The following is a 27,034-nucleotide window of genomic DNA, read 5'->3' on the forward strand; positions in this document are numbered from 1 at the left end:
GGTGTAAGATCAGTACCAGAAGTGATTCAGATGTCAAGGGGGATATAGTGCACATTTATTAATTTTAGCAGGAAGAAACTGAGAGAAATAGGAGAGTCACCATTTTATTCTTAAATTTAGCTTCATCACTCCTGACTTGTAATGAGACAGTGCAGTTTTCAGCCTTTGTAGTTTGGGGATTTTTTTTATCTGCCACATCATTCAGTCTTCTATGAACACTTCAGCTGTACAGCTGAGCTTTGTGCTGCAACATAATTAATGTGAATTAATGATTATTTGAGCAATGCTCTGCATGACAACAAAAAAATAGTCAGTGTGTATTTTGTCTTCTATTTGCTTTGTGAATCTTAAAGAAAAACGGTGAGAGAGAAAAACTGAGCTTCTGCCATAAATACAGTAGTTTTTAATATAAAAGTTCAATTTTTTTTAATATTAATTGATTTTAATGGATCATCTGCTGCTCTTTCAGCTAGAAAGTGCTGGTTGTACAGAATCATGAGTTTTCTCTTTGATCCAGTACTACCAAAGTTATTAGCATTTCTCCTCACCAAAATGTCTTTAAAATGGAATGCCACAATCAAATTGCAGGCTGAATTGTGCTATTTTTCTTTCTTGGTCCAGTGCTCACCAGTGAAGGAATAGTGTTCATCTCTGACTTCTCCCCATCCAAAGCTCCTGCCAGCTCAGGGAAGAAAGTTTACATCTCCAGTCCTCATTCCAGTCCTTCTCACAACAAGCTGGCTGCTGCTACAGGGGCCAAAAAGGCCCTTGATAAAGTAAAAATCCTAATCAGTAATGAAAAACCAAGGTAGGCTGCAAATATTTCTTCTCAAATAATACTTTGTGTACTTTATTTTGTCAATGTAGTGAGGTTAAAGGATGTAAGGTAATACACACAACAGTATAAAATTGAAGTGAGCAGTGTGTAAGGATAATTTCCCATGAATGCCAATAACTGTCAGGGCAGCCAGTGCTGTTCCTAAGTGAATTGCTTTGGATTTGAGATGTGCAGGAATTACTCTTGTTCCATTTGAATGTGCAATTGTTAAAATTACTCTGTAATCTTATTTAGACAAAAGTCAACAGGATGGAAGTCAGTGGTGCTTTGCACTGCACTCAAAATAGAGCACAAGTCAACTGTAAAAATGCAGGAAAAATGAAACTTAATTCTGTTTTAATTTTAGAAACTTAATTCTATTTTAATTCTATTTTGAATCTGATCTGTTCATGACATTATATCATTACCTAATATAAGTTCATGTCTGATTTTACAGTGCTGAATCTGTAACACTCAATGACTGTCTTCAGTTGTCATATTTGCCTTCCAAAAGAAACTACATGCTCTTACTGTATCCCAGGGAAATTCTGATTCTTGACTTGGAAGTGAATCAGACAGTGGGTGTGATTGCCATTGAAAGGACAGGGGTGCCTTTCATACAGGTAGATTTCCTTTTTTTTCAATTATTTTTTCCAATTAATTGACCTCCTTAGTCACAAATCCTGTAGCTGAGGAAATTCATGGAAGTGTTTCCTTAATGGTGACACTTCTAATGATTTGCTCAAACATCAGGAATTGTGGGCTCCCTTGCAAGTGTCCTTTGCAAAGGGTAAGATTTTGAAGATATAATCTAACAGCCATCTCTTTGCCCAGGTAATCCCTTGTTTTCAGAGGGATGGGTTATTTTGCCTGCATGAAAATGGTTGTATCACCTTAAGGGTTCGCAGATCCAACTGCAGCATCACTGCAACTCCAAATGAGGAGCCAGGTGAGTTTTATGTCAAAAATGTCCAGAAATTAACTTGGATGCATTTTAATTAATAATTTAACATCAATAATGACCAACATTCCTCATACAGGATGGTGAATCTAGTGCCCTTCTAGTGTTTTGTTTCTTATATATTGAATTTAAATTTAAATTTATTCTGTGTTTTCCCAAAACAAATCCCCAAAACAAATTCTGAAAACAAATTCAAAGTTTTTTAATTCCCTGATATTAAGTGTGAAATATATTGTATTAATTATATTAGTTATATTAATTAATATAATTATTAATATCCTGACTATCCTTTTGTTGCTGAATAATACTTAAATTAGTGACTTAACAGTCACATATGCAATAATGTTGTAAATAAAATATTAATGTGTTCCTTTTATCTGTAAGAAAAAAACGGTTTTTAGGCAAACTCAAGACTTTGGAAGTAATTTGGTTAATTGGAAGATTGATTTTAGACCTAAGATATGGGCTTAAATATATATAAAAATCTGAATTGCTAAACTTTTGTCTCATTAAATGTTACTAAGAATGGTCTTGTAAATGTAATGGTGGAGACTGGAAACAAGGGAAAACATAATAAGTTCTGTTTGTTAATTTTGCTTTGGGCAGTTTACTAATTTCTAGTGATTTACATTACTGGCTTCCAACTTCACCAATAAACCTGGAGTTTTGGATTATGGAGAGCAGGTTCTGCCCAGCGATGAAACTGTTATTGTTTTAGGTTTTTCAAGATTCATATGGAATAATACATTACAAAGTTACATTTTGGAGAACTTTGCAGAGCTTTGTTGTGTACAGCAAGATCAAGGGTGTGTTTTTTACTGCTTTTCCTGATTGTTGCACAGGAAACACATGGATTTCAATCAGAGTGCTCAGTCATGCTTTCCAGTTCCCTCTGTTGATTGCTCCCATTCTGTGTTTTTCACTCTGCCTGTTCTCTGTGGGCTGTGGGTGTTGCAGATCCAGAGCCAGCTCAGGAGCTGGTGTATGATTTAAGAAGTCAGTGTGATGCCATCAGGGTGACCAAAACAGTTCGACCCTTCAGCATGGTGTGCTGCCCAGTGAATGAGAACGCTGCAGCTCTCATAGTCAGCGATGGCAGGGTGATGATCTGGGAATTAAAATCCAGCATTTCTGGCAGAAATGTGCGCAACAGGTAATGGCATTTACTTTTCTTACCAAAGTTTCTTTTTTTTCCAAATGATGTGCAGTATTTCATTGGATTTTAAAGGCAGCAGTGATCCTTCTGTGCATGGAAGTGTTTCATGTGCTGTACATGTATGTGAGTGAAGAAAGAGGAACAAATTCTGTCATCCAGATAGATCAGTTCCCTTTCTTTGAGGAAGTGAAGGAACTGTGTTTAATTTTTCTTTTTTAAAGGAAGTTCCACCCTGAATGTCTGGAGTAAGAAAACAAAAGATAGAATGACTATTTGTTTTATTTTGGGGGAGCATTTTCCTATCTTTTGGCTTTCTTCTGAGCATATAATTTCCCTTAGGAATGAATCCCTCACTTTCAGTCATATGTAAAGACCAAAATGTCTGTAAAGAACTACACTTTTAGTAGAGGAATAGCTTTCTACTGGATTTGTGTGAATTTGACACTGGGCAATATGAAGCTGCACAGAAGGTGACTGGAACATGGTGGTATAAAAAATGGTTTTATACACAGAGCCTTTAGAATTTTAGATTTGGGGCAGTCTCTCAAAATACTGTGTGAAGTGATACAGTGCTTGGAACAGTCAACGTATTAAGGTTGTTCTGCTGCAATAACCCTTCAAAGTACTATGGAATAAAATAAATAACTTCTGCCATGAAAAAATGGAATTATTTTAAATGTCAGTATTACCAGGTTTTCAGCATAGATCTCTTGTTGCTCATCAGAGATATAGTGTTTTTATTCTTAGTTTTCCCAGAAATAGTGCTAGATGGATTTCTTGTGCTACATATCCAGGAAAGTGGTTTAGAATCTAAATTGGTTTTTATGTCTTCTATTCTTAAGGGTTATTTCTAAAACATTGATCTTTGTCAGGAAAAATGTAATATTACAAGAGGCAGGTGTGCTCTTTGCTGATGACACAGAGCTGCCCCAGCCCAGCCAGGACACAGCTGCAGGGGCAGTTTGAGTCCCCTGGGGATGGAGGTGGTGCCTGCATGAGGAACTTATTCCCATTTCTTTTGCAGCAGTTCCAGTGCTTCACCTCTGTATTCTCCAGTCTCCTTCTGTGGAATCCCTGTAGGAGCATTGCAAAATAAACTTCCAGACCTCTCATTAGACAACATGATTGGTAAGAATTTTATTTTCTAACAGTAACTCCAAAATAGAAGAATTCCTGTTTGCTAAACAAATTATCAAATTACTCCTCTTGAGGATTTTATGTTGAGGACCAATGTTCCAAATTCATTTTCTTTGAGGATAAAAAATATTTTAAAATGGAATTTGGACAAAACACTTCGATTTTTTTTGTTATTAATCTTAGAAGCCTATTTATCTGACACATCCCCTCTCTGTGAACTCTAAACAGCAACCAGTCTTCAGAAAATTTTCATCATGCAAAACTCAGGAAGAAGAAATATGTCTTATAAAATGTTTGTTAATTTTTATTACATAAATTCCTGTCTGAAAACTTTCTATAAACCTCCAATTAAAATTTCATGCTATCAAGAGCTTTCACTTTTAAGCAGGGCAGGGTGCAAGCACTGGAGAAGAGTTGAGGAATTCATTTCTGCAGGAAGTGCACCTGAAATTCCTGCTGACAGGACTTCTGTCAGGGCTGCCTCTGCCTCCCTTCGCCATCCGCATGTGCCCGCCCCTCACAACCAAAAACATCAAACAGTATGAGCCCATCCTTGCTGTTGGTGAGTGCCTTGAGCAGGTTATTCATTGCTCTGAAAAGAATAGATCCTGTGTTAAGCTCAAATATAGTTGTTGGTACAGAAAAAAAAATCTGTCTGTTGATGCTGTGTCATTTATTGCAGATAGTGACCTGTGTGTATTGGTTTGGTTCTGAGTCCTTGGGTTCTTTTTTATTGCTTTGGGTTTAAGCAATGCTACCTGAAAAAATGCAATCTAGTAGCAAGTTTTTATTTATCCTGTTATTTACTGTGATATTGGACTGCTGATACACTCAGCATTTTATGTGTTGCTCTCACTTCATTCTGAATGTCAGGAAATAGGGACTTCTGCAGCCCTGCATTCCTAGAACAAGCTAATGAACTTCACAGAGACTTTATTTTCACTGTGATATGAATTTCTAAAATTACACTTAAAGCACATAATTTTTTTCTGGATGAATCTCTTCTGTTTTACCACAAATGTAGTTAAACTCATCTAGCTATTAGAAGAGTTGCCAGTGAGCACCTGATGTATTAACTTGGAATTTTCCCTATTTAAAGCTGATTTTTCTGTCATCCTCTAAAGCATAGGCACTCCATCATGACATGATGTGATGCTGCTAAAATGTAACTTGTGGTTTCCCATGATCTGCAAATGTTAAAAAAGGTGAAATATAAAGATTAGAAAGCAAACAGGTGTAAAGTGCATTACAGCAAGGTCTTTTTAGACTTAACATACCTGAATGGCTCTTTAGGTATCCATTGTTGTAATTCATAAAGTTGATATGAGTATAATGAAGTTCTAATGGAAAATTGTAAGTTTCAGTATTTAAGAAGGTTTTTGATGTAATTGAAGCTCAAAGCTACTGGGTTACTGATTTCTAATTTGGAAAAAAGTCATTATTTCAGGATGAGAAAGTAAAATTGCTTTAATGATTCCATAAAATCTACCCAGGATTCTCCCCTGGCATTATTTGGGATAACAGTTAAAAGATTTCCTTGAGGAGTTTACTTATCTCCAGTAATCAAAGCAAAAAGAAACATTCCTGTCTTCTTCAGCTGGGTGGGTGTGCTGTGGAAATGCAAGGAGAATAATCAGATTTTCTACAGGCTCTGCAAAAAGTTTTGGGAAAATGTATTGATTCAAGTGGATATCAGTGGCTGCAGAGGGTTTAATATTTGTGATTTAAGTGCTAGAAATTCACATAGTTTTTGTAAAATTGTAAAATATAATAGTTACAGGTATCTAAAAATGAGAGAGAGAAAATCTTGCATTTTCACTAAAGCATTGGAAGAAAAGAATAATATGTGTGCCTGTATTTTTTTAATCAATTTTTCTAGGTACAAGCAATGGCTCTGTCCTGGTGTTTCACCTCACAAGTGGACTTCTCCACAAGGAGTTAAGCATCCATTCCTGTGAAGTCAAGTAAGATTTTCATTTTAATTCCTGCTATAATCCTTCTAGGAAACAAATGGTGAAATACCCGAGTGATGTTACCCAGCAGTGTGGGTGACTTTGCCTTGCTGTTAATGAAATCAGGAAAATTGTTAATGAAATCAGGGTAGAGGGGTCTACCCTACCTTTGCTGTGTGAGAGCTCCAACACCCTGACAAAACTGCAATTAAAATTATATTGAAAGAAATACTGGAATTGCATCTGTGCCTGCTGATCTGGGATGCATATCAGCTACTTTCAGTCTCTTCGGTGCACTGCAGGACAAAGAACTCTTTTTAGGACAAGAAACTTTATTTATTCCATAACTATTGGGATTGAGTCTTTTGAAATAATGCTGGTTGCTGTGTCAAGCTTTATTTGCTTTATCCCCTTGGGGCTGCAATTGCTGTTGAGACAGTTCTAGTCCTAAGGGAAGTAAAGACAATTTTTTAAAGACTGAATATAGGAATCAGTATTTATCCATCCTAAAAGAAAGTACAGAGTAAATTTTAAAGCTTTTGTGCTGTGTGTTTGTGTGCACACAATGGCAGAGCTTTTTGGATAACTGATGGCACAGATATTCAAGGTGATGCATGCTGGATACATATTTCCAGGCAGATTTAAGCATGAAAATAAAATACTTATTTCTAGTACAAATATTGATAAAAAATTGTATCAGAATTGTGTTTTGAAGCCTTTATCTAGTTAAGATTTGCATTTTACTGTACATTCTGCAAAAAGTTAAGTACAGATTACTGAGATTAGGCAGCTCTGAGAGTTCTTTGGGGAAACCTGCTTGGAATCTACCACCAAAAAAGTAACTTCCTTTATGTTTGTGGTGTAATTACTTAGCTCTGTAAGAATGGAATTCCCCTCTCTCTTCTAAACCATTTAAAACTCTTGGTTTCATACCACTAACTACACATGAAATTATTTTTATTTTACTTTCTGTTATGCAGCACAAGAGGAGAGTCCTTTTTTATTACAGTGATTATAAAACTTGAAATGAAAACCCCTAGTTACATTTCATATCTAAAAAAAAAAAGAAAGAAGAAGTTGGAGAGGGAGGAGGAAATAAACACAATTTTGATAAAAAAGCTGTGTGCATTACTAGAAGTATTGTTAGTTTGGATTTTTCAATTTTGTAAAGGGTTTGCAGCTTTTGAGAAACTTTGAAGCAAATGCCCTCAACAAATCTTTTTAGAATTAATATAAAAGGTTTGTGAATCCTATTTAGCCTTAAGCTGTTGTCAGAGTATGTCTTTTAAATATTTGCTACAGTTTCTTCAATTGTCTGAATGAGTTTCTACATAATTTTTACAAGTTCAAGGGAATGCTTCAAGGAATTCAGATTGGAGATTCTTTTCTTTTTTTTAATTAATTTTCATTTCTTCTTTCACTGGGAATTGTTATTTTGCCTCTGTTTCCATTTTATCTGGAAGAACACCTTCAGGGACCATCATTATTTTAGTATGTAATTGAGAATACCCTGAAATTGTAATTCCAGGCCAGCAGAGTTCTCAGTGCTCTTTATTTAGGAAGAGAATGTAATAAAAATTAGGCAATTTTCCTTTACAAATCAAGTGTTCTAAATTATTGGCCACTCAGTTGTTTGGGTGTTAGCAATTATGATTTCTTTTTTTGGTTTTTTTTGAGATTAAAGTATTATACATATGTAGTTACATGCTGGTTTTTGTTTGGTTAGTTTTTTTGTTTGTTTTTATTTAAACTTTGAATTTGTGTTGGGACTAGAAGGGGGAAGAATTGCCTTTCTGTCCTGCCTTTTAAGATAATATGTACTTGTGGGTAAACTTGAATTTTAATTTTATTTCATACTATTATTTAGCTTTCACTATTTGTTTAGAATTGTGGAAGTAAATACTTTTCTGTTGAGTTTAATTTTATTTTTATAAGGAGATGGCGGTAAGAAGCAGCAGAAATTATTAAAGCACACAAAGAGGGAAAATCAAGCAGGCCACTGCAAGGAGTGTAAGTGAGAGAGAAAATCAAGAAGAGGATTTTGGCCTGGCAGGAACTGGGAGCAGAAGGTCAGGATTCCTTCAGGACAGAGAGAAATACAAATCATTCTCATCACTAAGAGGAACTGGAAGAACCATGAAATAACCAAGTCTGATACCTGTGGACAGTAGGCAATTCTGGTGATAATAAAACACCTTCAGTGCAGAGAAGAATATATTTGAGACATGCAAATAAAGTGTCTGCAGTGCAGCTTTCAGTTCAGTGGCACATTTGCAGCTCTCAGTGCTGCTTTGGCTTATTTTCTAGTGAAATAGCTGAGACTGGAGAAGTGCTGCTCATTCTTTTTCACTGAAGCTCAGCAAGTTCAAGGCTGCAACAGCTTTTATTTTTAAAATTAAAATTTCACTGACTATAACAAGAATGTCTGTGGCCTGCAGGCACAACTTGAAAATTACTACATTCCATCCTAATTTTAGCAGTTGAATTGAAGCTGTTTTAGCATTTGAATTTCAGCTGACTGCTCTTTGGGAAACTGCTTTGCAAACATTCATCACCTCTTCAAAAAAACTTTCCTTGAATAGAGAAATTAGAATGAAAAGTATCTACCACCACTTTGGGAGCACATATGGTTTAATTTCCCATTTTTCCTTTTTTTTTATTTTCTTACAATCCTTAAATTTAAGTAGCAGCTGCCATGTCATAAAATCACAACAGTCTATTCCCAACTAGAAATGTAATTTGTGTTTTTATCCACTTCAGTGCACTTTGTGATTTGTTTGCACTAGAAACATTAATCAAAACAACTGAGTCTCACTCCTGAAGTAACTGAGACAAGTTGAATATATAGAATCTCTAAATGTTACATTTAAAGAGTGGATTCAGTCTAAAAAGTGGTTGGCAGCTGAATATAACCCTTAATTCTGGTAGGCAAAGATGATTTTTAGGAGGAAATGTTTGCAATTTTAATAGAGAAAGCGTTACTTGTTTCCATCATTAAAATTGGAACCATTGTCTTCAGAGTCTCAATTTCTATGTACGACAGTGACAAAAAATATGTTGTTTCAGGTGCAAGCAGTTAGCTGAGCTAAGGTTTCCTTATGATTTTGAGTGTCTTGGATTTCTGTAGATTTTTATTGGTATTGACAGATGGCCAGGCAGCAGCAGAGAAAAAGGACTTGCCCTGTTAAATCTGAGCTGATGAAAGAAGTGTAAAAAATGCTTCAGATCTTTTCAAGAGAATGGTGAATAACTACCAGCAATAACAATGCATTAGGAGTGGGCTTTTTCCAAAAGACATAGCTGAGATAAATGGAAAGGTGTCAGAATTCACATTTCTTCCATTTCAGAAAGCTCCCTGGATTTATGACCCTTTGGAGACTTGCAATGTCACCCATTACTGCACTTGCAGATTTCTATGCAACCATGCCTGAAATGTTTCAATTAATAATGGAATACTTCTCATTTTGATTGAAATTAATGGTTGAGTTTCCATAGGTCCTGCTGGGAAAAAAACTGGGCCCTAAATTTTTAACTTTTTTTGAGGACTTAGGACTAAAGCTTCCCATGTTTTTAAAGCTTTAACTAAAATAATAAATGTGGCTGTAAATTATGTGCAAAATATTATGGGACTGCCTTTTGGTTTCACCCATGTACATTGTATTTAGGAAACTTCTACTTAATGCAGTGTGAATTGGATTACTGACAGTAAATCATAAATGCTGTTATTTATCTTTCTTATTCTGCACATATATTCTTCCAAAGCAGGCAGTTGATGAACCAGAATACTTGTCCTGGGAACAGTTCTTAAGTAATCTGTGTTTGAAGGCTTTGAGGAAACCTTAAATCCTTTTGTCTGTGTTAAAGTGAAGTTGAGCACATACGTGCATTAGAGTTCAATTTTCTTTGGAAGAGCTCCTTCAATTATTTCACAGATAAAGCCAATTTTGCAGGCACCAAATGTGTGTGGGAAATGGGGCTGGAGAAGGTTCTTGTTTAGGGACAGTCCCACCCAGTGCCACTTTCTGTCCCTTTTGCCTGTGGTGTATTTCAGGAACTGGCTGAAAGGCCATCTGTGCTTCCAATATGTTCTATTGAGTTCAATTTTATTTATTTATTGTTATTTTTTATTTTTTTATTAAAGCAGTGGAACTTTACATCCTTGCAGCACTGCAGCATAATTTGCTTGGGAGCTGCTTTGGTGTGATCTAAAAGAACAACAACAAACAAACGGCCAGATTTATGGTTCTTTTGTAAAATCTCTTCAAGGCCTCTCTTTTTATATCATCTTTATTTCTTCTCTCTCTGGACTGAAAAAAATAAGGCAACCCACACTGCCACCCACATCAATATTTTCCTGTGTGCTGGGAATTTGGAGTTATTTGATAGTAACCACTGATTTGATCAGAGCAGGGCTTTTAATCCACTCTAGTGCTGATATCTGAGAGGGCTTTTTGCAGAAGTTAACAGTGTTTCTACCTGAATTTTATTTAACCAAAGTAGAGCTAATGCAGTCTGAAAAGAAAGCTGCTCTAAAATTTAATTCAGTAACTTTATATTCACACCAAAGTTGTTAATGTGTAGCTTCTTTTCATGCTTAAATATGATGTTTCCAGAAAGTGTAGAAAATTACATCTGTGCTGGGTTTTTAAGAATATTTGTGAAAAAAATACTTCAGTTCAGACTTGTAGCAATTCAAATCTTTTGGCTGATATGCTCCATGTATTTCCTTCTGATCACAGGGGAATTGAGTGGATCAGCTTGACTGGCTTCATTTCCTTTGCCACATCAACACCCAACAATCTGGGACTGGTCAGAAATGAGCTGCAGCTGGTGGACCTTCCAACAGGTTTGTGTTTCCTGAGAAATCTGCTCCAGGGGCTGACAGATTTGCTGGGGAGTGACAAGTCCTGACTATTATTTTTTTTTAATTCTTTCTATTGTCATTACAAAATAAAATAATAAATGAGCTTTAACCCTTCCTGCTCTTCTTTGTGAAACCACAAGATGTGTTTTGTCTGGTGCTCTGCAGACAGACAGACTTGAACCAGCACCTTTGCAAAAACATCTTGGACTAATTAAAAGAATAAGTGTCAGCAGGGGGTTTAGAAGGAGCCACATGGGGTATTAGTGGTGGATTTTGTTCACAAACTGTATATATTTCCCTATTTCCAAATGTGTTTCCAAATCTGCACCCACTGTTTCATGTGCACCTGAAATAGTGTTGAACCATTTGTTGTGTTGTGTTGCACATGGTCAGGATTTGATGGTGAATGAGTGTAAAAGAGATTTAAAGCAATAAAAACTGGTACTTTTATAAAGAACTGGAAAGGTTAAAAAGAAAATAACTGTTAAAAGATACTGGTGACAGCAAAATTAACAGGTTGCAACTATTTTGGCCTCATAGTGGGTGATAAATACATTTGTAATGAACTCAATATTTGCACAAGAAGAACTATTAACTGGAGAGATTAGACAGCCCAGAACAGGAAGCACTTCAATAATTTTACATTCTTTTTGAATGTGGAAAGCTGGAGCCACTTAAGTTCTAATTGAAGAGCCTGAATCTTGTAGCACGTGGCTAATTCTGAATTGCTTTATGCAAAGTGACTTTTTAATTGGTATTTTTAAGGTTATGGTAAGACCTCAGTTGTATTTCCAGGGTGCAGCACAGAGAGGTTATTCTTGTAGAATAATATTATTGTAAAGTTTTTTCATATAATGTCTTTTGTTCACCTGTTTAAAATCAAAACAGAAAAGATTTGCACTGGGAAATTAATCTCATGTAAGATGGGAATCTGATTTTTCATTCACCTTGTGAATCAGTATAGAACATCTATAGGCAGTAGTCATCAAAGGTTCAGAATATCTGCAGGCAACCACGTTTTGAATACATGTGAAAACATGAGACCTTAGCATTTGGTTTGCTTAAAATTAGTACATTTCCTCTTTTAAACCTTTCAAGAAAGGCACAGCAGTTTAACTGTTTGATTTTTTCTTCTTCCCTCACTTAGGAGCCCGGCTTTCTATTTTAGGCCTAGGAAAACTCTGCTTATTCAGATTTGCTTTGATAAAATTCACATGTACGTTTCTGAACAAAAATATGAAAGAAAATTGCTAAGATGTTAAAAATAGAGGAGACAGAATTCCAGTAGCCTCTGACAGCAGAGCTCTAACTCATTTTCTTGATAACTAGATTTATTCATGTAGCTGCTTCAGTAATTTTGCTGTGAGCTACAAGAGGAGCTAAAGTTTATCACTTGGATTTTCCTTGAAAGCTAAGGAGAATGAAACTTGCATAGAAGATACTGTTTGTAGGTCATTTATTTATTTTAATGATATCTCTAACACCTATAATTCTGCAATATTTCCTACAAGTGGATGAAAATTTTCTTGGGAATGAGATTATAAACTCTTAAGATTTACTACTTTAGCTGGAAAGGAAAAGAGAATGGTTTTGGTAAGTGTAGAATGTAGCTGACCATGAAATACTATCAGAGTTCATGGCAGAGTTAATTTCTCTTATCAAACTTGAAATCTATAATGAATTTCCTCCTTGGGGAATTGAGAGAATCTCTCATTGACTTTGAGTGGAAAATAATAACTCCTTGAACTCTCTCTCTATATTTATGTAATCCTGATTCATCCATTTGAATTGCTTTGTTCTGGAAGTGAGTCAGGACAGTATTTGACAGTGGAGTTTACAATATATCTAATGTAAACTTTGAGATTTTATTGATGAACTCTGAAATGCAGTAAAATGAAACTGTAAAACTTTGACAATGACAACGTTAGAGATGACAGGTGATTTGGAGATGTTCTGGTTTGGTTAGTAAACTGGTTGTGTTCATAGACAGAGCAGTTTCTATTTAAATTTCTCTTTTTCTGTGTAGTTTATTGACTGTTGCTGTTCTCCCCCTGTTCTGTGCTCCAGGCAGGAGCGTTGCATTCCGTGGGGAGCGAGGCAATGACGAGCCAGCCATCGAAATGATAAAGGTGTCTCATCTGAAGTAAGTGCATCATCCTTGGGAAGTTTATAAATTTCACTGTACTGCATAAAATTCCTCAGAACATCATAGACATGCCAAGACAAAAAGCACTTCAGAGTGTATAGGAAAATATTCAACAACATCAAGAGGAAAATGTTTCAGAATATTAATTCCAAGTGAAAAAGCTGTGAATGTTTCTGTGGTTGACTTTGTCACTTCAGGATCCAATCACATTGCAAAGTCAGTAATTAATATTTTATTTCTTACAGGAATTGTGTTTACTGAATAGGCTTTTTGATAAAGTTGAGAAGAATAAAAGTGCTGAACTGTTTTTTTTCAACTTTGATTCTGTTATGAATTAATACTCTTTTCTATAACTTAAGCCTTACTTAGAACTAGGAAGTTTGCCATTAAAGATTGGATGATTATTCATATTTATTTAGCTTTTGTAAGTATTTCACACCTTTGTAATAACTGTCTGCTAGAAAATCAGATGTGAGATACAGTTGTTTGAAAAGTCATCTGATAAATGACCAACTTGTTTCCTTTCAAGTCATTATTTTGAGCTCAGGCCTCTGACAGGAGGCCCTGATCTTCATTGTATCAAAAATAATAATTGTAGTACTCTGAAAAATGACTTCACTTTCTTGTATAAATAAAATTAAAGCAGTATTGATTTTAACAGGGTATTATCTCTAAATCTTAAAAGCTTTTTCTTTACAGTGGAAGAAAAAAATTCCTCTAGCTTGCACAGGAGTATTTTTCTAGGTAGAAACTCCAGAGTATCTGGAAGAGTTCAACCATATAATGTTCTTAATAATGCATTAAAAATTAAGAGCAGCCATGGGCTTAGATGAAGAGGCTGGAGGGTGTAGAGTGAGACAAGAAGGGAGGTTCACTTGCAGAGAGATCAATGCAGTGCCTCCTGAGAGGACAAATTGCTGTGGCCTCTGCATTTTCAAGTTAAATGTGAAAAGTGGTGGATTAAAGGTGTTTACACTCACCCAGCTCCACAGATCAGCAGTCTGAAGACATGACTGGCAAGTGGTTTAGTGTGGGATGATTTTATTTTCATTTATCCCGGGATTAGGAAGTGGCATGCATCTGCAGGAGGGAAAAAACTGTCCAGCCTGCAGTCTTGTGTGTTTTTCTGGTGTTTTGTGCCATCAACTCAGGCTGAACATGGTGAGATCAGAGGTGCTGCTGCTCTCTCTCTGAATTATTCCCCTTGTCTCCTCCACAGTAATTGTGCAGAACCACCTGGCAGAAATTTATAATTCTGTTAGTTTTGAAGAGAACTCTTTTTCAGACATTGTTTTGCTCCTCAGTAACTCAAGGGAATCATAAGCTTCTGAGGGGGATTTGATTTGCTCTGCTAACTAGTTTTTGAGGGTCTCTAGAGTGCTGGTGTGAACAGCATGAAGTAAAATGCTCAAATGACTCTTGCTGGAGTAAATTCTCATTTGTTTCAGGCAGTACCTAGCTGTGGTATTTAAAGACAAACCACTGGAGATCTGGGATGTCAGAACTTGCACTCTGCTCAGAGAAATGTCTAAATTCCCTATAGCCACTGCTCTGGTAAGGAATAAACTCTGTTACCTTCTAATAATATGATACATTGAAATAGTATAATATCTTTGAACAATTTTGTAGCAAGTGTTAGTGTAGCTGTAGCATATACAGAGAAAAGTTTTAACATTTCATCTGTCACCAAATGGAGGCAGGAAAAACTGAGGTTCTGATGAAAAAATCTGTTCTGCCCCTTGGGTGATGGAGGGAGGTACTACAGATCTCCTTGGAAATTATTATAAAGCCCCAATAAATTCAGGGAATAAACCTTTGTTTTTCCCATTTTTCCTGGGCCATTTTCCACAGGAGTGGTCACCTTCCCATAATTTAAAGAGCCTGAGGAAGAAGCAGTTGGCAGCCAGGGAGGCCATGGCCCGGCAGACGGTGGCATCAGACACTGAAGTCAGCAGTGTGGAATCCTCTGTGATCAGGTATCCCCCCTCCTGATGGAGTCCTGGGCTACAGCAATTGTTCCTTTCCCACCATGTGCCATTCTTCTAATGAAAAGAATATTTTGGAACTGGTTCTTGAGTGCATAGTAAGCAAAACAGCTTTATGGGCCTCCCTTTAGTTTGTATATGGGGGACTTTGATGTACCTGTTACTCTCAGGTGGACTGTGGCAGTCCATTGGTTACCTGGTTCTTCAAGTAAAACTCTTACCCTTGGACAAGTTACTTGCCCTTTCTACAAGAGTGGAAGTAATAAATAGTTAAGTGTTGCACAAAGTGTTTAGAAGCATGTAGGCTCTTTTTTTTTGTGCTGTTTCTGTGCATGAGGTAGAATTTGCCTTGCAATTCTGATTTCAAGAAAGAAATAATTGTATCTCATGTTCTTTTTAAAGCTTGTTGCAGGAAGCTGAAAGTAAATCAGAGCTGAGCCAGAATATCTCTGCCAGGGAGCACTTTGTGTTTACAGGTGCTGATGGGCAGGTTTATCATCTCACAGTAGAGGGAAACTCAGTAAAAGACAGTGCAAGAATTCCTCCAGATGTGAGTTCTAATTTTTCTATATCATTGATGCTTTAATATTTTGCTTAGCTTTGATTGTCAGAAAAACATCAGGGATAAGCTTTGTAGCAGCAAGTGGTCAGTAATGCAGTCCTTTGAAATCTGAAATATGAATTCCAACTTAAAAAATTGGTAGCAATTCTATTTTCACAGTTTTATATATAATTTTTCCTGTTTTAACTGAATTTGGCCTATCGTGTTGTATATTTTTTTTTAATGAATACCAATGTTGAAATATTTATTCATATGTTTGAATCTCTTAATCACAAGATGTTTTTCTGTTTCTTAAATATTTTCAGGGAAGTATGGGTAGCATTACTTGTATTGCCTGGAAAGGAGATATCCTGGTTCTTGGAGATGTTGATGGAAACTTAAACTTCTGGGATTTGAAAGCTAGAGTATCCAGGTATGAGTGCAAATTAAGCCTGTCAAACATGAGATGATGAGTATTAGAATGTGGAATGTTTTCATCCTTCCTCATTTTTGTTCTTCACTCTAGGGAAAAATGCAGATATTTTGGAAGAAAAATTCAGAAAATGTCTACTGTGTCACAGTTCCCTACATTTCATCTCTTGTGCTTTCAGAAGAATTAACATTTAATCAAGGTTTTAAAACCAGTTAGATATCTTTTTTTACATTAAATCTGCAATGGCTTTTGGTTAAACATTATGTATTGTAGTGTTTATTCCAAGCATTTCATCATTTCAGTTTGATAAATTCACAATCTGGACATTCATTTGTGTGTGCATCTATAGAGAGATTGTCCTCCTCCTCAGTCTGTGCAGTACCAGGATTTGCAGAATTCCTGGAAAGGATTCAGTTTCCTACAATATTGGGTATAGAATGTGGATCCTAATCTTGTCTTTCCTTAGGGGGATTCCTACTCACCGGAGCTGGGTGAAAAAAATACGGTTTGCCCCGGGGAAAGGAAATCAAAAACTTCTTGCAATGTACAACGATGGGGTAGAAATTTGGGATTCAAAAGAGGTAAGTGGCTGTGGGTTTGATAGGCACTTCTCTTCAAAGCCCACACCTCACCTCTGCAGATCAGGATGAGTGAGGGATTAGGTTTTACTGAGTCAGGATTTCTTGCTGGCAGTTGTATGATAAAGTCACGTGGCTTTTCTCACAAGACTTTTACTCCCTATAAGGCATCAATGAGAAGAGTCTTCCACTCTTTAAGCTGACAATGTCTGAGATTCTCTTTGTCATCCTTTTGCCATGGTTTTGAGGCAGACCTTGAAAATTTAAGGGGGAGTCCCCAGTCTGAAACTTTAATCTGTGATAGGAGATTGCTTTCACAGCAGGTTTCTTCTGTGTATGGTCAAGAGATGTAATTTGTTAGGGGCTACCAGAAAACCAGACATCTGTTCATTAACATTCTCTAGCTTCTCTTCTTACTCAGAAACTTCCTAGTTATGTTCACAAACCTTCTGGGGTTTGCTTTTAGGTCTCTCAGGGAATTATAGTACCATGGCTCAGGAAATACAATGGTGCTGTTTTAACTTAGCCCCTGGAATAAGGTCAAGGTATCAGGGTATGAAAGAGGAATTTTAATTTTTTTTCCTGTTCACTTTGTAATGAGCACCAGCTCCAAACTCAGACACTTAATTAGTGCAATATGAAACTCCACTGATGATAAGAATGGATAGCAGATATGAACAACTACTATGAATTACATAAGTAGAGTAGGATATTACCCAATGAGTCTCTCCTTGAAGTACATTTGAATAATTTTGATGCCACAAGGTACTCCTCCCATAGCTGTTCCCTCATTTTTTTCTAGGATAAAGGAATTTCCTACATGAAAGCATTTAAAATTAAATTCACATTTTCAGTCAAAAGCCTTTCAGAACATCTCTAGTAATATTTTATAGTCTCAGTTCTATTATACATCTAATCCTGTCCTGTTAGAAAAGATAACAAAAAGGCAGCTGTACACTATGCTCAGAAGGATTTTTTTCTTAACCCTAAATTGGGAAATAGTATTATTCCAGGGCAACCATGTGCCCTGCTCCAATGTTTCTAAATTCCTTACTCTCCAGAAAAGACCATTATTGAAATGATTTATGGCTAACTTCACCTTTCATGGTGAGTTTTTTGCTGTGCCTCCTGGGTGTGTGACACAGCCTCACACTGGGTGATGGAGAGGCTGCTAAAAATAAAAAAATAACTGAACTTTTGCAGGTACAAATGGTGAGCAGTTTAAGGAGTGGGAGGAATGTGAATTTCCGGATCCTGGACGTGGACTGGTGCACGTCAGACAAAGTGGTGCTGGCATCAGATGATGGATGCATCCGAGTGCTGGACCTGTCCATGAAGCCCTCGTGTTTCAGGATGGATGAGCAGGATTTAATAGGTGTGCTCATGTCATCTTTGCTGCCCACTGCTTGATACTTCTGCACTCCTCTTTGGAAAGTGGAGCTCAGCACTTCTGTTAGAACTGGGAGTTGATGTGCAGATTTTCTACTTTCTACTGCTTTTCATAGATACAGCTAAATCTTTTATGCTTAAGTCATATGCATGAGTTTTTTAATCTCCGAAATAGCACATACTTTTTGATATCTTAATTTAAATATAAATGAAGAAAATAAGAACATTTTTTGTACAAATATATAGCAAATTGATTTTAAAAGCATTGACATATCAATTAGGTATCAGTACCTGCATCACTGATACTCATTACATGATTTAGAAACATTTGTTGATGGGTAAAAATGTATTTTCTGGGATTTTTTCAGGTGTCTGTAGACTGATTCATTGCTCTTTAAACTGACCTTTAAAATAGCAATATTAGTGCTATTTACCTTTTTAGCCATATATCTAAGAAGGAAGTTTAAATATTTAACTAGTTAAAGAAACTACATTTTTTTGTATTTATTATTACTGGTATTCCAAATAACTCTTCTTCTTGTTGCCCTTTGAGTCAATCCTACCTTTACTCATACAATTTCCTTAAGACATTTCCTTAAAACCCAGTAGATTCTAAGACATATGCAATAAACTGTGATGTGGGGAGCTGTGGTGTGGGTTTGTTTGAGGAAACATGTAATTTATCACAGCCATTTTTGCTATCAAAGGAGTGTTCTGCAATAATAAGTTATAAAGATGGATGTTGTAAAGCCAAGCACACTGAGATGAGGCTGTGCCAGCTCTAAGGCTGCTGTGATTGAGCTGTCCTTCTGTGGTAATGTTTTAATTGCCAAATCACATTTGCAAGAGTCCTACATCACTCAGTGCACACGAAGTACAGGGAATTGTGAATGTTTAATGATGGAGCTGCTTTTGGTACTTGTTCTACTCCTCAGTCACTGGGTAGCGTTTGCTGCCTGTCACCCACACCTTGTTCTGGATACTGAACTGACTTCTGCACTTGTGTGACAGCCCTGATGTATGATTTGTATGTTATTAAACTTCCCACCATCTTTTCCAGATGATGGGGTTTAATCCTTGTATTGTACTGTAGGAATTAGGGGGCAAAGCAAAACTAAACATTCTTTATGGTACATATGGCATAGCTTTACTCACTTTGCACTATGTAGCAATAATCATTGTACAGATAATTGCACAGCAATAATCAAAGCCAGTACAGTGAATTCCAGGAGTCTGTGGCTAAACCCACTATGGAATATCCTGAAATTCTCAATTGAGCATGGTTGATAAGCCTGTACCTTCTATGCAATGTTTTTGCTTGAGTGTAGTGAAAGCTTTTATGTCCAGCAGCCTGTGCTTGGTGTGTGAAAAGACTTTTATGTATTATTTTCCTGGTGTTTGCAAACAAGCTGGAGCATTTTCTGGTGCACATTTTCTGTAATACATTCTCTGGTGTACATTTTCTGGAGATAGAATATTGGATGTACATTTTCTGGAGGTACATTTTTGGATGTCCATTTTCTGTGGTGCATTTTCTGTGACACATTTTCTGTAGTATATTTTCTGGAGGTACATTTTCTGACTTTCTGGATAATGAATCTCTTCCTTTTCTTTCAGAACCTGTCTGGTGTCCCTATCTGCTTGTTCCAAGGGCTTCATTAGCTTTAAAAGCATTCCTGCTGCATCAGCCTTGGGATGAGAAATATTCTCTAGATATTATGGACATGTAAGAAGAAATATAGTTTTATATATAACATTATTTTTTAAAACCTACAGATTTTATTAGTCTTTCTGTGCAAATAACTGTTGGATGTATAAGTTTCCTCACTCTTGGGGACAATCAAAATTATAATTATCTCACTATTTATTGCTAAAAGTTACACATAGCTAAAACTCTTAAGGTTTTTTCTGACTTTCAGTAGCACTTGGCTGTTAAAAGCTGCAGTCTGCTTTCAGTCCTGGCAATATTTTTATGGCATTATATTACTTCTGAGAAAAACTGTGTTCTTTTTGTTCTAGAAGTTAATGCAGCCATCAGAGTTGTTCCTCAAGTGTAAATGGAAGTGATATTCTGATAGACCTGTCTGTGCTCTTGGAGAGCCACATTCACATTGTCAGAGGAGCACATTTCTGTGTCCTGGACTGTGCTCATGGTCACTTAAAAATGCTCTGGGCATCGCCATTTTTATTAATTTTATGGTTAATGAAAAAAAGAAAAATGGGAATAGAAAGATTGGCATTTACTCTGAAGTTCAATGGGAGTAAACCAAATATTTCACTGCTGTTTTGGAACTGGTAACTGGATAAAAAGTCCTGCATTAATGGCTTACACTAAGAATATGAAAGATTGTTTCCATGTATGTGCCTGTGTTTTTCTCCTACAAGTAGTGCTCTTCCATTTCAGATAATTCTGTCCTTTTTTTTTTTTTTTAATCCAGTGATTATCCAGAGAATGAAAATATTAAAAACCTTCTTCAAGAGCAGTTGAATTCATTGTCCAAGTAAGAATTTTTCTGTTATTACTTGTGTAAACTATGGAATTCTGAGAAGGCAAAATATCTGAAGTTTGCGAAAATTCAGTTAATGAAGAAAGAATTCTTTTCTCTAATGATGTACATTAAAGATGCCTGAGAAATGACAGTTTTTATTAAAAAAAAAAGTTACTTTTTCTGTAATTTTTATGTAATTTTAAACTTGGTGCTTTAAAGGTGCTGATAGGGTCAGTACATGATTTGCAACTCACCTGTGAGCATTTGGAATGTTTTAAGCAGTACTTCTCAGGGATTTAGACATTCTTTATGCTGGTTCAGACTGCATTGGACACTTCTACTTAAATACTCCAAGGTTTGTTAGGATATTTGAGCTGTGAGGAAAAAAAAGATAATTCCAGAAATCCTTTGTTGAAGATAAAATTCCAGAATAATGTTGATGCACATTGCTGTATTTACACAGAAAACAGATTTTGGCATTCAATTTAAACCTTGAAAATTATAGTTAAAGCTAGTAAATAGACCATTTTGTCCCTTTTCCTTTTGTCCTTTCATTTACTAGGATGGAAAAGGTAACAACCTATTTTTATCCCGTTTGAAACACCTGTGGAAAGCCTAAATTCATGTATGTGCATCCCTTCTGCTGTGAGACTACATAGCTGCAAGATTATTTGTAGCTGAATTAATATTGTAATTAGTAGAATTACTGCAGACTAATTGGCAGCTTTGCATACACCCTGGTGGTGATTCTCTATATTGCAAGGATAAAGAGTTCCTGATTGACCCCCTGCATTTGCCCCTGGACATCAGTTATATTTCAAATCATATATAATTCCTGTTTTAATTGTTTTCATAAATGCAATTTTTTATTTCAGAAAAGAAATAGTGTATTTTGGGCGTTGATCTTTTCAGTTTGTTTGTGTTGTGTTCAAAAGCAACCAGTCCTGCTCAGCATTTTATAGATTGTTTAACACTTTGTCTTTTGCAGTGACATAAAGAAACTTCTGCTTGATCCTGATTTTACTCTCCTGCAGAGATGTCTCCTGGTTGCCAGGTAGTAGAGATTCAGATAAACACAGGAAATGTTTCCTAGGAAAATCTTGATGCTATTAATGCATGGAAATTAGCTAAAGTTAAGGAACTCACCCAGTTGTCCTTTAACTTAGCACTGTCCCCAGACTACTTTGTTACTCATTTGAGAGAGTGGTTTTAGGACTAAAATGGAAATGTTACCTCACTGAAACACTTTTATTTGCTTGCTGGATACAAGGAACTTCCCTCAGTTTTGGTGGCACTTTTATAATTGCAGTTCTGGCAGCCACATTACATTGAGTTGTTGATGCCCCAAAATGTCATTTAGAACTTCACAATCGCTCTGTACAAACAGGGGAGGGCCCGGGGTTTATTTCAAGTGTATTTGTTCTGTGTGGTTCCTCTGCCTAAACTGAATTAATTTTAGTCTGTCTGTATTCAGAGATGGTTTCCAAACTTTGTGGTTGAAAGAGGATATCAGTGACTAAGTGCAAAATAATAATAAATGTCAATTTCCACATATTTCTATGCTGAACATTCCTGGGGTTTAATTGCTGTTGTAACTTACCTTGTTGAATATCATTCCATAATCCTCTTTCATAGTTTGTCCCACTGATAACACAAAGTATTTGTGTTGTCCACAGGAATGCATGGTCCTTGAGAAAATGAAATATAATTTTATGTGGTGTATGAAAAAATGCAAGCCTGTTTCACATCCTGCTTTGTATCTTCTCAGACTGTATGGGGACGAATCTGAACTGCATTTCTGGACTATTGCTGCCCACTATTTGCACAGCTTATGCCAGGAAAAGCCTGCAAAACCAGACACAGCTGTCCTTCAAGAGCAGCTGCTTAATCCTCTGGATATATGCTATGATGTGCTGTGTGAAAATTCTTACTTCCAGGTATGTCGAAGAGTTCAAAACCAAATTTAATAGGAATGTCATCAGTACAATAAACACTCACTTTCCTGTACATATTTCACTTTTATTAGTAACATACCAGTCTGGATTAAAACATTCCTCACACTTAAAAATAGAGGCTGGTCCAAAAACTGGCAAGATATGTAAATATTTTTTAAAAGCCTGGTTTTATTTCTTAAGGTAGGCTTACATTTAAAATATTTTTCCTTCTTTGTTCAGAAATTCCAGCTGGAAAGGGTAAATCTCCAGGAAGTGAAGAGATCAACATATGATCATACCAGGAAATGCGCTGATCAGCTTCTTCTGTTGGGCCAGGTTTGTGGGTAATATTTGAATTTTTTATTCTTCTTCCCTGTCTGTTTTGTGTACTTAGCCTATTTAAGGAAAGTTTTTTCTAACTATATTTATTATTTCCTACTTGTATGAACCTGGTGCAGAGTTTTTGCATTCTTATGTTAAATTTATAATGAGTTTTCAATGCTGTCCTTATTGCAAATGTCCTATTAAAATAGAATCTTAGTCACTACTAGACAGGGAGATATTTCTGTAGCCTGTTTTAGAATAACTTCCATTGTTATTTGTTCCATGTCTTAAAAAGGGTAAAAATAGAAAGGCTTTTAAACAAAATGAATATTTTGTGGTCAAAGCTGCACTTTTTTCTCTTGCCAGACTGACAGAGCAGTGCAACTACTGCTGGAAACCAGTTCAGAGAATGTACATTATTACTGTGATTCACTCAAAGCTTGCCTGGTCACAACTGTCACCTCGTCAGGGCCATCCCAAAGCACCATTAAACTGGTAGCAACCAACATGATAGCCAATGGAAAACTTGCAGGTAAATTATCTCTTTCTCTTTGCTTGTGAACTGATAATTTTCATTATTTTTAATGATGCCAGTGTAAATAGGAGTGAATCCTGCTGTGATGGATCTTACATGTTTCATGTGCTGCACTAGACACTACACAGAGTAGTTACCACAAAAATGATCAGTAATTGAGTTATAGAATCTAACTTGTCTTGATTTATTTTCACTGGAAAAGTTACTTCTGGAGTAAATCTTTAGCAGTTGTTTTCACAAAGAGAAGCTGCTTGCACATAATATGTATTTTCCACTTTTCTAATTAAAGAATTAACTAAAATTTGGTGTCCCTGTTACAAAGCATTAAATACTTATTTAGTCTCCTTTTCAATTCAGGACTTTTTTTCATAATATGTGTTTTCTTACAAGTACAGGTTAATTTTGCTTAATGCAAAAGCTGAAACATAACTGAATTATTTCAGTTAGAACCATATAACTGAAATACTCAAACATGCTGAGAAAGTTAAAAGTCTGTACTTGCCTGGAAAAAACTACTTTCCACTCTAGATTGTTAATAATTGCACTGTAGACAACATTAAATGAAAATAAAGAAGTTCCCATGAATTCTTATGTATTTAATATACAAAGATCATCATGTTTTTATGATGAGAAGTCCTGTGAACCCCTAAATTAGTGTTCAAAACAAAGATAAAGGAGAGCGTTGTGTGGCCTCTGTAGCCCGGAACGAAGATGCAATAACTGGCGTTATGGAGAGCAGTCTCAACATCTTCATGTGCTGAGGATGTGGGGATCCTTTCCCACACTTAGCAGCTCTTTTTCCTTGGATTTCCTGAGTGGAGTGCCTGTTGCTGTTGCAGAGGGGGTGCAGCTGCTGTGTCTGATTGACAAAGCTGCAGACGCCTGTCGCTACCTGCAGACCTACGGCGAGTGGAACCGTGCAGCGTGGCTGGCCAAGGTGAGTAATTCCTCACTTCTGGGCTGAGAACACCAACCACCTGCTTAGCACCTGTGCTTAGGAAGGCTAAGGAAGGTGCTGAAGTTCCCTAAATCACTGAAACATCATTTAGAAATACTATGCAGCTACGAGAAGCCAGTCCATTCAATCAGCGCTGGCAGATTCTTCAGCCTTCTGACCACATAGTCCCCTTGTTGACCACATTACAGCAATGGGGCCTAAAAGACTTGGAATACTTCATTTTCTAATTTTTCAGCAGTTTGGGAAGGTTCATATAGCTGCAGCAGTATAAAGTTGGTAATAAACTATAAAAACCCACTCCTGGGCGTGGATAATAACTGGGCAGTGACTTTTTGCTGAGCTCTATGTAGTGTGTGAGCTGATTTCAAAATTACCACCACCCACATATATTGGCATCACCCTCTGTTTTGGTGTGCAGCCATAATTACAGCAAAACTACCAGACACAGCCTTAATTCTCCACATTATAAATGGACAGGTGTTAGTAAGGATTTTTCAGCATCTCTTAAGTAAAGTTTCTGTTTTGTTTCCTGAAGAAAGAATGGAAAAGTTGTACTTTTAGGTTTACTAAGTGGGGGATTCTGCTTTTCAGAAAAAATAAGATTTTTTTCTTTTTGGTCTTCAGTAAAGGTTGAAGAGTAACTTCTTGATTTAGGAAAACTTTAGAACAGCTTGGGGCAAAAATTATGTTAATCACAGGTAAAAATGGAGTGACCCAAATGAAGTGCTTTTATACCAAGATATATCTGATTTTCCTTAATGCCGTATTAACTCAAGTAACATGCAGAGTTTTTTATTAAAAACTGATGGTTTCAGATGCTTCTGCTCAGGATGCTGCCCTAAACAGAGTGCAGCAAGAGCAGAGTGTGGGGTTGTGGTTATTCACATGCCCTCTGAACAGAGAGAGACTTAGCTTTTTCAGGATTTCTCTTGAGAGAAGCTGAAGAGAAGCTGAAGAGAAGCAGAGAAAAGGGAATCAAAACAATTCCTATCTCATTTGCTGCTCCTGTGTTTGTGCCCATGTGGAATGTGGTCTGGAGATTGCTTACCCAAGGTGATTGCTTGATTGGATTCTGGTGATGGTGTTTTGGATTCATGGACCAATTGGATCCACGTGTGTGTCGGGACTCTCAGGAGAGAGCCACGCATTTTCTAGTTAATTAGTGATAGTTCTTGTTAGTGTACATAGTTCGAGTATAATATAGTTTAATAAAGTAATTAATTAGCCTTCTGCACTCACTGGAGCTCAGACCTCATTCCTCCCCCCGGGGAAGCACTGCTGAGGCTGGCTGTGGCAGCTGGGAGCTCGCTCAGGCTCCGCTGTGTCCCGCAGGTGCGGCTGGGCTCGGAGGAGTGCGCGGACGTGCTGCGCCGCTGGGTCGACCACCTCTGCTCCCCACAGGTCAACCAGAAATCCAAGGCCATTCTGGTCCTCCTGTCTCTTGGCTGCTTCACAAAAGTTGCAGAGATGTTACACAGGTAAAGGTGAAGCAGCACAGGCTGTGTTTTCTTTTGTCCACACTTATTTCTGACATCTGTTTCTATTTTCGCATGTGTTGGACTAAGCCCTTTTCTGACCCAGAGATGGGGCAACTGAGAGGCATTTTAAAATATTTTATTCCATTTTCAGTTTCATGTGAAGGGTGAGACAATACAGATATTATAATTCATGCTATCACAATCAGAAGCCAACTATTTTCTAATTACAATACATTATAAATGTTTTTGTTATATTTCTCTGAAGTATATAATCTTATTTGCAAAACCATCCTTTAAAACTTGTTTCTAGTTCCATTTGTCTCTCAACAATGTCTATCCTATTCCATAGCATTTCTTAGTCAGTATTTCTTATCTCACAGTTTCCATACTATGTGAACGTTCTGTGAAACTTCGAGAATTCTCTACAAATCCATTTCCCACAAGCATACTTTTCTTTAATTAGATTTAACCTATGGGCAATGATTGGCATTTCATTTTATTACAGGCTTTAAGATTGCCAGCACCCATGGACCAAGCAGTAACGATTTATAGTATCTATGATTTTTTCTGATTTTTTCTGAGTAATTTCAGCCCTGATCTTTCAGGAAAATTTATAGCAAGTGTCAATTCCTGCATACAAGGAAGAAGGGGAGATCTAAAAAAGTTTTAGAAAGCCTCTCTGCAAGTGTTTTGGTGTGATGTCCTCGAATACTTTTCTGGTTTGTGTAATAACAAATTATTCTCTTTTAAATTCTTTTTTCCATTCAACAGTATGAGGTACTTTGATAGAGCAGCTTTATTTGTAGAAGCCTGTCTGAAGTACGGGGCATTTGAAGTTAATGATGATACAAATATCCTTTTTCTGAAATCCTGTCTTTCTTCACTGAATCTTCACATCTGACCTGCTGTTCTGGAAAGCTGAGCAATTATACAAACTTTTGTATTATATACTATAACTAATGCATATGTAAATATTACCTGATCCTGTTCTATGGAGTCATCAGCCTGTAAATAAAAAATGCCACTAATATGTAGATAACCTCAGGTCTAATGAATGAAAAAATCTTTGTGACATTAACATTTCTGTTACAATTTATGCCTTTGTAGCATGGTAGGTACTTAGACGTATCTGAAATGTATCTGGTTTAGTTTACAGCATTCTGCATGTTGCTTTATAAATACTAATATGAGTTGAAAAGGAGGATTTAAAGCAACTTTTTTTTCTTACTTGTCTGAAAAATAATGGATTAGCACATTTGGTAGTAATGTTCAGCATTTTCACCCTGGGAGAGCCAAGGAGTAAGAAGATGGGGGAAGGATTCAGATTGTTTTCGGTTTTGCTATTAATTTGTGTTTT

General features: G+C 36.5%; 1 protein-coding gene across 4 annotated transcripts in view; it reads left to right on the forward strand.

Moving 5' to 3' along the window:
• The window catches only part of WDR11 (WD repeat domain 11), a 35,495-nt gene that overhangs the window by 6,306 nt on the left and 2,155 nt on the right, over window positions 1-27,034 (forward strand). The window contains exons 5-28 of one of the 4 annotated variants that reach the window (XM_021529284.3): window positions 622-808; window positions 1,275-1,440; window positions 1,652-1,766; window positions 2,736-2,931; window positions 3,959-4,062; window positions 4,457-4,633; window positions 5,951-6,035; window positions 10,763-10,869; window positions 12,955-13,030; window positions 14,482-14,587; window positions 14,885-15,009; window positions 15,421-15,568; window positions 15,886-15,992; window positions 16,459-16,573; window positions 17,774-17,945; window positions 19,577-19,685; window positions 20,398-20,460; window positions 21,437-21,502; window positions 22,217-22,385; window positions 22,623-22,718; window positions 23,073-23,238; window positions 24,081-24,178; window positions 25,532-25,677; window positions 26,449-26,528. In XM_021529284.3, coding sequence (XP_021384959.1) covers window positions 622-808; window positions 1,275-1,440; window positions 1,652-1,766; window positions 2,736-2,931; window positions 3,959-4,062; window positions 4,457-4,633; window positions 5,951-6,035; window positions 10,763-10,869; window positions 12,955-13,030; window positions 14,482-14,587; window positions 14,885-15,009; window positions 15,421-15,568; window positions 15,886-15,992; window positions 16,459-16,573; window positions 17,774-17,945; window positions 19,577-19,685; window positions 20,398-20,460; window positions 21,437-21,502; window positions 22,217-22,385; window positions 22,623-22,718; window positions 23,073-23,238; window positions 24,081-24,178; window positions 25,532-25,677; window positions 26,449-26,528 — 2,979 coding nt within the window. The remainder of the gene's footprint in view (window positions 1-621; window positions 809-1,274; window positions 1,441-1,651; window positions 1,767-2,735; window positions 2,932-3,958; window positions 4,063-4,456; window positions 4,634-5,950; window positions 6,036-10,762; window positions 10,870-12,954; window positions 13,031-14,481; window positions 14,588-14,884; window positions 15,010-15,420; window positions 15,569-15,885; window positions 15,993-16,458; window positions 16,574-17,773; window positions 17,946-19,576; window positions 19,686-20,397; window positions 20,461-21,436; window positions 21,503-22,216; window positions 22,386-22,622; window positions 22,719-23,072; window positions 23,239-24,080; window positions 24,179-25,531; window positions 25,678-26,448; window positions 26,529-27,034) is intronic. The other 3 variants (XM_021529285.3, XM_021529286.3, XM_021529287.3) reach the window with 3 other exon arrangements.

This window comes from Lonchura striata, chromosome 7 (genome assembly GCF_046129695.1).
Source record: "Lonchura striata isolate bLonStr1 chromosome 7, bLonStr1.mat, whole genome shotgun sequence".
NCBI classification, from domain to species: Eukaryota; Metazoa; Chordata; class Aves; order Passeriformes; family Estrildidae; genus Lonchura; species Lonchura striata.